Source organism: Chrysochloris asiatica, unplaced genomic scaffold (genome assembly GCF_000296735.1).
Source record: "Chrysochloris asiatica unplaced genomic scaffold, ChrAsi1.0 scaffold00021, whole genome shotgun sequence".
NCBI classification, from domain to species: domain Eukaryota; kingdom Metazoa; phylum Chordata; class Mammalia; order Afrosoricida; family Chrysochloridae; genus Chrysochloris; species Chrysochloris asiatica.
The window spans coordinates 895523-908176 of record NW_006408539.1 but is presented as its reverse complement, the minus strand read 5'-3'; the positions used below and the strand labels follow the sequence as shown (position 1 = coordinate 908176).

At 45.7% G+C, this 12654-nt stretch overlaps 1 protein-coding gene across 1 annotated transcript in view; it reads right to left on the bottom strand.

Moving 5' to 3' along the window:
- Positions 1-11871, bottom strand: part of LIPG (lipase, endothelial) — a 29951-nt gene extending 18080 nt beyond the window's left edge. The window contains exons 1-4 of the mRNA XM_006837486.1: positions 11775-11871; positions 8380-8561; positions 6544-6723; positions 5090-5201 (exon numbers count right to left, since the gene is read on the bottom strand). Coding sequence (XP_006837549.1) covers positions 5090-5201; positions 6544-6723; positions 8380-8561; positions 11775-11871 — 571 coding nt within the window. The remainder of the gene's footprint in view (positions 1-5089; positions 5202-6543; positions 6724-8379; positions 8562-11774) is intronic.
- Between the last annotated feature and the right edge of the window lie 783 nt (positions 11872-12654).

Here is a 12654-nt window from a genome sequence, read left to right as displayed (position 1 = left end):
TTCTCAAAATTCCAATCAGAATGGAAGTTTCTTTAGATCAAAGAACATGGATGTCTTCTCAGTGTACTGGGTTGGTTGTTGTTGTTGTTAAGTGCGGTCGAGTCAGTTCTGACCCATAGCGACCCTGTATAGGGTTTCCAAGGAATAGCTGGTGAGCTTGAGCCACCGATCCTTGTAGTTCAAATGGCTTTGCAGTGTGGCACATTAATCCACAGCACCACACCAGGACTCCTGGGTTGGTAGGGATAGGCAATTTAGGCATTGCTATACAGGGTCGCTAAGGAGTTCTGGTAGCGTAGTGGTTACGAGTGGGCTGCCAACCGCAAGGTCAGCAGTTCGAAACTACCAGCGGTTCCACGGGAGAAAGATGAGGCATTCTGCTCCTGTAAAGATTTACAGCCTCGGAAACTCTGTGCAGGGTCACTATGAGTCGGAACCGACTCCACGGTACTTAACAACAACAGACAGGGTCGCTATGGGTCAGAACCAACTTGACAGCACTTAACAACAACAACATTGCTATAAAAAGGAGCTCTGGTAGCGTAGTGTTTATGAATCAGGCTGCCAACCTCAGCGTCAGCAGTTCGAAACTACCAGATGTTCCATAGGAGAAAGATGAGGCTTTCTGCTCCCGTAAAGATTTATAGCCTTGGAAACCCTATACAGGGTCACTATGAGTGACCTACTCCATGGCACATAACAGCAACAACAACAATTGCTATAAAGGAGTCCTGGCTTGGTGCTGTGGGTTAATGTGCCAGACTACAAAGCCATTTGAACTGCAAGGTTGGAGGTTCAAGCTCACCAGCTGCTCCTCGGAAACCCTATACAGGGTCGCTATGGGTCATAATCAACTCAACAGTACTTAACAACAACAACACTGCTATAAAGGCATGAAGTGGCTGACTTGACAGATTTTCATGGAGGTGTTTGGTTTTAGAAAGAGGGATCAAGGGAAAACCCCCACTGACTAGTTGTCCGCTTTTCCAGAAGAGTCTGGTGAAAAGGGGGTACAGAATGATGCTGATAAGTCTTTATTATTTCAATTGTAATTGTTAATAGTATCAATTGATTGTCAGAACTGTCATTGTAGAAGATATGTAGCTAAAAGAAGGGAGTAGTTATCTTGTATTTCAGGAACAGACCATCCCAGGACCAACAAGAAGGAAGACCACGAATGGAGCTTGGGATCCTTGCCTGAAGAAGCAGCCACAGCAGAGATGGTGGCAGAGGTGGTGACATGGAAAGACAGAGCAGCTATGGACTCTAGGTCCGTGAACTAAATGAAGCTGTGTGCCTATGGGCTGGAGACGGACTTTTGGACATTTATGTGTGCGTCAAATACTTCTGCTTTGTTCATTCGTGAAATACAAAAGGAAAATGGGCCAGTATGTTTTGGTTGTACATGTTTTAGTAATATCATATCAGGCATAGTTAGCTCTCCTCTTAGGGACATCCAAAAATTATACACTTTATGAGGATTTAAGAAAAATTCATGGAAATGAGACCAATACATAAAGAGAAAAGAGGAGGATTTGTAAGAAATTCTCAAGATGGTCCATCTTCAGGAATAAAGGGCCCAGGAGACTGATAGACCAGACATAGGTTGTTGATTCACATCCAGGGATATATGTTGTTGTTGTTGTTGTTGTTGTTAGGTGCCATCGAGTCAGTACCAACTCATAGCACAGCAGAACGAAACACTGCCCGATCCTGGGCCAACCTCACTACTGTTGCCATGCTTGAGTACATCGATGCTGCCAGTTCCGTCTCGTTGGGGGTCTTTGCAGGATGAATTGGGAGAGGGGGAAAATTTATTCTAGGACTAGGAACTTTAAATAAGAATACTGTCATTAAGACCATGGCCTAAGACCATGGCCGCCTTTCAGGCTAGATTCTGGAACTCTGCAGGGAGGGAAAATGGGGCATTTGGGGTAGATTGTAAAACTCCATGTTGTTGTTGTGAAGTGCCATCGAATCAGTTCCGAGCCATAGTAACCCTGTATAGGGTTTCCAAGGAGCAGCTAGTGAGCTTGAACTGCTGACTTTGCAGTCCAAATGGCTTTGCAGTCTGGCGCATTAACCCACAGCGCCACACCAGGACTCCATAGTACCTAGTAAAAGGGGAACTGAAGGAGGGGCTTTTTCGAGGCAGGGAATAAAACTCTTGGTGGGCTGGCCATGCCACGAGTACACCTGTGTCTACTGGGTTGGGCTCCCAATTTTGCAAAATCGAATAAAGAAAACGTCACTCTTTCTAAAACAAGTACAAATGGGGTTACTTGAGCATTTGTCAGTATCACAACATTTCTCACAGTCCACCACTAACTGGACCTACGTGGGAAGTCAGCCAGCTGTGAGAGGAGGATGCAGAAACCTCTCCCATCGGAAGTACACAACAGCATGTGTCAGGTGAGCCAAATACCTACTAAGGTGCTGCCTGGCAACCAGACAGAGCCCATACCTTTCTATGGGGCTCACTCCAGGCCCTGCAACAAACAGAAAAGCTGACGGGAAAAGAAAAGGAACTGTGCTTGGCTCGGGACAGGCAGCCCCAGTCTCCACAGACAACTTGGGGCACTAATTAGCATGCTACTCAGCTCCCTGCCAGCCCTGGAGAGAAAGCAGCTGCCACCCAGGCAGGCAGGAGGGAGGAAACCCCTGGAGAGTTGCTCTCTAGCCTCACCTCACTTCTGATTCAGGCAGAAGGGAGTGTGGAGGATGGAGGGCCTGCTGTGTGTCCTTGTCACTGGTGGAGACCTAGTGTGCACTGCAGTTGGTCCAGCTCTGGAACCTCCGGCTACTCATTGTGAGGGATAGGCAGAGGTGCTCAGACAATTAAACCCCCAGTGAACTGCTTTGCATCAGAATGAGCTAGTGGGCAGTCATGAGTGGTCACACAATCATTGCTCACTTTGAAGTCAGTTCAGGTCCCACGCTCGACCTTGGTAAGCAAAAATAAAACTCTCAGGCTAGATTGAATCCTATCATTGAATCTAAAGAAATGTGTGTGTGTGTGTGTGTGTGTGTGTGTGTGTGTGTGTGTGTGTGTGCTTGTTAGCACACACGTGAGTTAGTCTAAGTCCATGTACAACAATTTCAGGAGTACCAAGTCCTGGTTAGGTGCTTAACTGTTAGCCAAAAAGGAGGCAGTTGGAACCTACAAACAGGTGCCTTGAGATCTGCTTCAAAAAGGTCACAACCTTGAAATCCCTATGGATCCCAGCTCGACAGTGACCACATGGGTCACCATGAGTCAGAACAGAGTCAAGAGCAAGTAACAACAGTGAAACCTCACAAACTGTTTTTTTAAAAAATCTACCCCACCAGCTGATTCCCAGAACCTGAAATTCCACCTTTACTCTATCATGCTTCAGCTATGAATTCACTTCCACCAGAATCCTGTTTTAAAGTGAAGACACTTCGGGAAAAGAAATGGATCCAATGATTCCTTCTAGGTGACCGAGTAGGAATGTGTCCTTAGCATTTTGGAGGCAAAAGGGAAGCTGGGGGAAAACAGAACTAAAAGAATACTGAATAGGGTATAAAAGTTCAGGGCAACAAAGTCACCATTTATTTGAACCCAGAGGAAGCTGTGTGCGTATCTGAGGAGGCCCAAAAGCACTGGACTGGTAACAGCAAGGTCAGAGTTCAAACCAACCAGCCACTCTTGGAAACCCTTTGCAGGGTTGCTCAACAGGACACAACAACAAAAATGGAAAACTGAACTTTACACAGCCATTAAATTATTTAATCCAAACTCTTACATTAAAAGCTCACTAAAGGTTCATGCTTAGCGTAGTGGGTACAAATCAGGCTGCCAACCGCAAGGTCAGCAGTTCGAAACTATCAGCTACTCCATGGGAGAAAGAGGCTTTCTGCTCCCGTAAAGATCTATAGCCTCGGAAACCCTGTTCAGGGTCGCTGTGGGTCGGAACCGACTCCACGGCACTTAATAACAACAACAAAGGTTCGTGAGGGAGTCTCTAGTGGCCAAGTGGTTAAGCGCTCAACTGCTAACCACAAGATCAGAGGTTCGAACCCACCAGCTGCTCTGCAGGAGAAAGATGTGGCAGTTTGACTTGTGTGCATATTTACAGCCACCAAATCACCTTGGCGCAGTTCTACTCGACCCTAGAGCATTACTATGAGTCAGGATGGACTCAACAGCCATACGTCTTTTATTTTAGAAAACTTGAGTTTTTTACTGGCCACATAGATACTGGTATCAAATAGACCTCTTAGGATAAAGTTTAACCACCCATTCTAAACAGGTAACTATCAACATTAAATAATATCCCACCTAAATGTCAGGAAAAGGAGGTTAATGGCTAAAACAGAAATCAGAGGCAGAATCCACAACGAGAATCCGCCACTCATTCTTTTTCCATGAGGCCTTGCAGCATTATGAGCTGAGACTTGAAGAGACTTCCCAGAAGCCTGGAGGTCAAGTTTCCACCCTCTCTTTGGCTGTTAGTTATTTGCTGTATCACAAATTCCTCACCTGTAAAATGAGGGTGTTAGACTATATTGGTGACTTTCAAAGTATGTTCACTGGTGTTCTGGGAACAGCCCCAGGGGAGGGGAAGGTCCAAATGGCCCAGCTCACCAGAAAGCAAAACCAGTTGCTGGTGAGTGGACTCGGGCTCCTGGTGACCACATGTGCGTCAGAGTAGGGTTTTCAACGACTGACTTTTTGGAAGTCAACTGATGGGTCTTTATGTCAAGGCACCGCTAAGTGGACTCAAACTTCTAACCTTTTGGTTAGTAGTCAAGTGAATTAGCTATTTACTCCACCCAAGACTCCAGCAAAGCTAATACCACCCTCCAAAAACCAGATTCAACCAGAATACCCCTTCATATATTTGATCACAAGTTCCAATTGGTAAGAAAGGTTTTGTGACTAAAGAGAACATTTGAGAGGATCCGGATTAGGTGTTTTCACAGGTTTCTTCTAAAGCTGACATTCTATGACTCACTCATGCTACCTCAGTTGGGCCTGCTCTGGTGCAGAAAAACCAGGTAGGTTGTTGGAGAACTTGAGGGAGCTCAGGGACCACCAGGGGTGAATGGAGGAAGCAGAACTTACCCGTGATTCTGCCCACTGTTCCTTTCACGAAGTTGCCAGCATATCCGGCAACATGGGCTCCGAGGCTGTAGCCAATCAAGTGAACATTCCCGAGAGAAAAGTCATCGTACCCCTGCAGAAAGTCACAAAAGTCTATTCGGTCAAGGATACAGTGGTGGACCCACAGAGTGACCACAGCTGAACTATTCATCATGAGGAAGAAACATTCACAGGAATGTGGGCACACAGACTTGCCAGGGGCATTGCTGACAATGGGTGACCACCCGAGAAAGGAAAGTCAAAAGGACTTAGTGGCACTTCAAATGCCAACAATTGCATACCTGACCCTCCCCTGAAAGTGTTCTATTCCTTCTTGCTGCATCTAAGTCAGGGAAGGATGAATTTATGTAGATATCACTAGACTCATTGAAGACTGAAATGCCAACCACAGCCTACAGCAGTAAGCTCCCTTCTACCCTCCACCCAGTCCCAGATACTGCCAGTCTCCCCACCACAACACCCATCTGGGACCCCACAGTGGAAGTAACATGCCCTGACATGGCACTTAGCTGGTGGAGAGTAAGTAAAGCAAGGAGGCTTTGACCTCATGCCTCAGGGACCAAGATCTACAAAACAACTTCAGAATAAGACTTGAGAGGAATTGATCAAGAATCCTGACCAGAATGTAGCCAGAATTCAATCCATCAAATTCGATGGATAAAAGGAAGGTCAGGTTGGAACTGCCCAGGGGGTGGGGTTACTTTGCTAATGTGTCCCTGACCCCAGGTAACTCCACTGATCTCAGGTAAATCATTAACCTATAAAAAGTCAATTTAAGACCTCAAAGTCTGTTTACCACACTTAATATTTGAAGTGATCTATTAGGTTGCATCTGTTTTAACCACCTTTCAGAACAGTTTAATATCTAGCCACTGTTTAGAAGCAAGAGCAAACTTTAGTCGGTATTTCAGATTGACCATTCCCCAAAATTTAAGGACAACAGCTTCTAAAATCAACAAATAATGACCTATAAGGCAAATTTTCTTACGGCAACTAAATTAACAGGAACAATCCAGAGATACCACAATCATGGAAAGGTTCTCTAAAAGTCCCAGCTTTCAAATACTTAAAGTGAGACTTCATTTGATTAAATTTGAAGTCCCAAAGATTTTAATCAGACTCCTGAAGCTCACTGTAGCAAAGTCTGCCCATTATTTCTTAAGAAAGTTTGGATTTGAGATTCTGCTTGTGAAAAATGACTCCCTTTTATTCCCAGTTAGGAAGCCCTGGTGATGCTACGGGATAAATATTGGTCAGCTAACCAAGGTCGGTGGTTCAAACCCACCAGCTGCTCTGAGGGAGAAAGATGAGACTGTCTACTTCAATAAAGATTTGTAGTCTTGAAAATCCTAAATAGGGTCGCTGTGAGTTGGAATCAGCTTGATGGCAATGGGTCTTGTTTCATGTCAAGTTACCTGCAACCAGTTGAGCATCATGGCTACTTGGCGGCCCACCACTTGGGTGCTATTGACTGCATCTGTGTAAAGTTGGTGAGCCAGGGGAAGCCAGTCAACCACCACCACATTGGCGTCTTTCTCTCTTGTCTGAAGGGCTAATACTAGTTTGTGCAGCCAATTTTCTAACATGCCACTCATCTGCAAAGAAAAGAGGAAAACATTTATTGATTCTTCTGCTGGGTTTCAGAAATCCTAATGTATTTCAAAAATCCTGATGAATATGGAAGTCAGTCAGATTCCAGAATCTTTACGTTGGCTGCTCAGGGACCAAACATTTGCACATGAGCAGAGCCAACCAATGGCAAATTGCCACCTGGGTACTTGTCTTCCATTACACTTTACACTTTACTGGACTTTACAAGTCCACTTTCTCTCAGCAAAACATTCATAGTTGTTTTCCAGTTCTCTTGGAGACTACTACTGTCTGATAGGGCCACTAGGAGATAAGAGCCCATACAAATGTGTGGGTGGAGATACTGGCCCGAAGTTAGTCTGAGTCCCTGTCACAGCCAAGCAAGGGGCCTAGGCCATCATTCAAAGGCAATTGGGTGGGTTGCCCTGGAGAATTAGCTTCTTTCTTAGAGATGCAGGGAAATGCTTTCTCCTAGGCAAATGCAGAGTTAACAAATGACCTCTTCCCACAACCCATCTCTGTCATCCCTCTTGACCCCAGTGTAGGGAAGATCTGTCCCTGGAATCTCAAATTAGAACTTGGAACACATTTTCCCACAGAAACCAAGTCATAAATGGTGCCCAAGTCCAGTTGTAAACTTACCCACAAGTACATTATGAGATAAATAGATTTTCTGTGTCTAGCCTGGGAACCCAAACACCATTTAGAATCTTGTTTCTATGGAAAACTGCTGTTAAGTCCCAAACAGATTACAAAAGAACTTTTCTGGAATGCAATTCATTTGTAAATTGTTGACAGTTTGTATTTGCATTTTGACAGGGGGCTTTAAAAAGATCCAAATGCATGATGCTAATTGTAAGCCACGAAAAGAGGATGGCTGGAAAATCATCTCCCCTTCCATCATATTTACAGGTAAGAGCTGCCTCCCCTAGGGACAGCCCCAACAGGTGGTGGCAGACCAAACGACCCAGCATCATGTAACAGATACAAATTTCTCATCATTAAGAGGAGGACTGTACCCTCACAATTAGTGCAGACAGAAAACTGCTCAGTTAATAGTACCATTTTCCTAAAGACCATCATTCTATGAATGAATAAATCCCTCCTTGGTCAAAAACTTCGGAAGCTGAACATTAAGGCCCTTTTTCTGTTGTAGTTTGTCTTGGGTCTTTCAATGTGAATTGCTCGGCAAGGGCACATTATAGTCTCATGCCTTTAAACCAGGCCATCTCTATGCACACAGGAGGGGCACCATGCCAACCACAGTCAGCCAGCCAGGCCAGCTGGCTCGTCATCACGTCTCTGAACCCAGCAAGCAGCTCCAGTTCAGCTCCACTCTTACAGAGGGCTGGCTCCCGCAAGGCAGAGGTTGCCCAACGTAATTAAGTGTAATTAGAGCTGGTGGAGCTAGGCTGCTGCCTTCAGGAGTGCCACTTTCTGAAAGCCGCTGAGTGCCAGCATGAAATACCACCCTGCTGGAGCCCACTCTGCCTCCTCAACACAGTGTTACTTATTACATCCTTCACAGATGTCTGAAATACAAGCAGCCCACAAGAAGAGGGGGGGGGGGTACTGTAAGCACCAGTATCCTTTTTAATTGAGCAAAACAAAGGAAACCAAATCCCATGTAAAACTGCAGGGCGCCCTCCCCTGGGTCTCACCGTCCATCCATGAATGATGAAAAAGGTTTTGCCTGTCACATTGAAACCACAGTCTTCTAAGGGCTGGTCATGGTCAAGGGAGAGGTAGCATCCTTCATGCTCTGGGTCCTTCGAGGTTCGGAGGTTAAACTTCACAGAGGGGTTGGCAGCAGCCTGTATATCCCTGGAATTGTGGAGCTCATCTGGGGAGAAAGAACAAAGTGTGGGTGAGCTTTTGCAGCAGATCTGGAGTCTAGTGCTTCAGTAAATTACTTAACGCTCCTGAGTTTCAGTTTTTCACAACTGCTGAATGAGGATGACATGTTCCTTCCTCCACTCCCAGAAGTCTGAGGATATAGTCAAAGGGATATGCCATCTACACTTCAGATAACTAATACGAGAGGCTTCTCTCTCATATTAATTTTTGTGTATCTGCAAGAAATAGTTCTTTTACTTTTCTTCCCTCTTTCCTTCTCTTAGTTTCCTGCTTTTAGAAGACAGGTCCTCCATTCTTTTCTTGAAACGCTTGGGTGGAGTTAAGTTCCAAAATTCCAGATTTCAGAAAGGCATTACAGTGAATATATCATATTTTATAACACCTCCAATGGGGTCTGAGGCATTCCCCATGAATTAAACACACCTCTATTTCTGCAGGGACATATATGACTACCCACATTCAAAGGCAAAAAGAATCCCTCTTGTCCATTCAGGCCAAATTTTTTTTCAGGTCAATTTTTTGCTGCCAAATGAGTTCAAGTCAGATAAGACCAGGTCTTTCTGCCAAACAAGTTACCAAACACATTTTCCAATTTTCAGAGATTGTGGAATTGGAGGTAAGAAGCTATATAGACCTATTATATACTGAGTTTCCCCTAATGTTCTTATTGCGATTGCAGCCCTTACTCCTAAGACTTTATGTGTTTCTATGTCTCTCCCAGTACTGGACATGTGCAGGCATTCATCTTGTTTGTTAAATGAATGACTGAAGCTATGGAGAGCCACAGAAAAGCAGTAAAACCGCCCTTTCCAGCTCCACTGCTCCAAAGTACAGCAAATGTCACCCACATCCCTGCGGCCTCCAGGATTCGGTATATGCTGCCATCGGCATACCACCTGAAAGAGTCATAAACGGACCCCACCCAGCACTCTTTCAGGCATTCCGGAAACCATCACTTGATAACGGGCTAAGCAGTTCAAGTACCAAACTATCCAGTGGGCATGAGGAGAGGCGAGGAAGGCAAAAATCCCAGGAACTTACCTTATGCCAGAATTAAGAAGCAAAAGGAAGACGAATCATGGCTGGTGTGTGGGGTAGTGAAGAGAAGGAGGGAAAAGGAGAAGAATGCACCAGATGTACCTGGATAACGTTTCAGAAAACTCAGCTAAATACATATGGACTGACCTGAGGTTGGCTATCATGGAAATAATGGATAAATGCCTCCAAATGTGAGAAATTTGAATCATAAACATAACTAGTTCAACATCTTCTCAATTTCCACCTGATAGCCATTCACAGGAGGACCAGATGGAAAAAAAAACGAATCTATTGGCTTATTGAGACAAATTGGTGGATAAACCCACTTATCTCTATAGAAGACTCACAATTGCTTCTGTCCCCACAATTTTCTCTAGCTTCATTCCTACTACTTTCCACTTGACTCACATTAGCCTCAAGGACTTATGATTGCTCTTCACCCAGATGTCCTTATAGCTTACTTTTCCCTCCTGCAATTCTTTACTCTGTGGTCAACTTCTCAGTGAGGCCTTCCCTAATGGCGATAATTAAAACTGTACCACCTATTCCATCCCAGCAGGGAGCTCTGGTAGTATAGTGGTTACGCACTGGGCTGCAAACTGCAAGGTCAGCATTTCGAAACTACCAGCTGTTCCACAGGAGAAAGATGAGGCTTTCTGCTCCCGTAAAGATTTACAGCCTCGGAAACCCTGTACAGGGTTGCTATGAGTTGGAACCAACTCCATGGCACACAACAACAACAACAACATTCCATCCCAGCACTCTGCTTTAAAAGTGTACCATCTCACTCAGCTTTTTCCTCTGCTTTACTTCTCTTCTAACACTGTTGTTACATGCCATCCAGTCAAATGCAATTCATAGCAACCTCATTTGACAGCATAGAATTCTCCAGAGGGTTTTCAAGGCTGTCATATTTATGGGCACAGATTGCCATAAAGGTCTTCTCTTCTGTGGAGCCATTGAGTGGGCTTGAACTATCAACCTTTTGTTAGTCCTCAAGCCAAGATTCATCTGTTAACCACCAAGGCTCCTTCCATAACACTGAGCACTCTTTGTATATTTTAATTAGTTTATGGTCTGTTTTCTTGGGGGCAGGGATCTGTGGGTTTATTTTCTCTGAATCCCCAGCACCTATAATGGTGCCTCACGCTTAGCAGGCATGCTGATAAACATGATTTCAAATTAATAAAATGGCCCACAAATACTCAGGACTCTAGAACACTGATGTTGGAAGGAACTTCGGCATGTTACAGAAGTGTATCACCCTTCTAGTTAGTATTAGAGTTGAGAACATGTTGAGTACACCAACACTTTCCCATTCATTTAAATTAACTTCCCCTCTTCACTCACACACTTAAACTAACACAGACCAACATCATTTGGTCCAACCTCTACAGAAGCATAGAAGATGAAGTGACTAGGTACAATGTAGGAACTCCCTATTATTTGGTACTCAAACTGATCGATCTGTACACATTTCCTTGCAGGATACACTTCTTCCAATTCTTCAGAGAATTCAGAGACTGCCATACAAAACCCAGAATGAAGAAAAACCAGAAACTCAAAGGAAGAGGGTGAAGAGTAAGAAGGGTAGCCAGAGGGAGGAAAGGCACGAGTGTTAGGAAGAAGGAGGCTGGCAACTTGGAGGAATAAGACCAGACATTTTTCTGCACGAGTAATCCACCAGAGCTTTCCTGCACGCACCAGTCGAACCAGAGCCAACTAGCCTGCAAACTAACTTTCAAAAAGCCGACACGGAAAATGAAGAAGGGGCGCCCGACTGCGGAGTTTTCCCCACCAACCTTCCTGCCTCTCAAATCTCCAGGTTCAAAGACAAAGACAAGGTTTAGGAGCCGCTGGCAGGCACCTCAGCTTCTGGACAGCACCAATTAAGAAAACTGGGTAATAGAAGGGAAGGAGGCTGGAGAGCGGGAGCGCGCGCACACTGCCAGCCTGTTGCCTCTTGGATGACGCGAGACGGGATTTCCTAATGACAAGCGCCCAAGAAATTAGTGGGCTTCAAAGCTGGAACGGAGGAGAAAATGAAAAAGGCAATGGGAAAAATTAAAGGAAGCCTTTTTCAGAAACGAGGAAGGACTGGAGAAAAGAGCCCGGCAAATAGAAGAGAAGTGAGGGGGAAATAAAGACAAATGCACGTTACCTTGCAGCCGTCCCTCTGGACCAAACTCTGAGGGGCTTCCCGAGACAATGCAACAAAGAACACTGCAGAGTCGGAGCAGGGGAACCAGGTTTCTCATCCTTCCCTGCCACGCCCCCTCCCCTGAAACTGCAAACCAAAATCCAAACCCAAAAAAACGTTTCCAACACTGGAAACACCAGTGTGGGCAGCCCTCTCTCCAACAGACGGTGGTGGGCTAGACAGTTGAGAAAGGCGGCAAGGAAGAAGAAAGTGGAACAGGAAAACTTGGCTTAGCCAAGGCGTGGGCGGGTGGTGGTATGAGGGGCCTGAGCCTAGTCTGTCCGCACCCTGTGCGTTAGGACGCAAACTTGAGACTGTCACACAGCTCTCAGAGAGGTCGTGTTTAAAGGATCGAGTCATCTGACCCATCGCCAGATGGTGATTTACATAATTTATTCCATTCCCTGGATTCAGATTGGTCACACCACTTCGCTGACGCTATCGGAAACCTCCCCCAAAGTTTGAATGAAAGCGCCGCACACCCACCGCGTGGTAGCTCCGCTGGCTCAGTCGTGCTTCCTTCCCAGCCGCCTGCGCTGGCTGCCTAGTCTCCCTCCACCTGCTTCCTCCTAGTGCAGCCCCGAGACCCCAGAGACACCGTTCCACTCATGGCGGCCCCGAGGGGGTCATCTCCCCCAAACTCTGCCCCCGTTGAGTATGCGACTCTGGAGAAAGAAGGTCAACTTCTAATTCTGCTAGATGCAAAGCGACCCCTGCACCTTGGACCGAGAGTCGGATGGCGGAGAACCACCTGGTCACCCTCTTGGTTCTTCTCCCTCGCCTCCCACCCTGCGAGGCCGGCAACAGATGGGGGGAGCCAGGCGTAGACTGTGTTCCGACA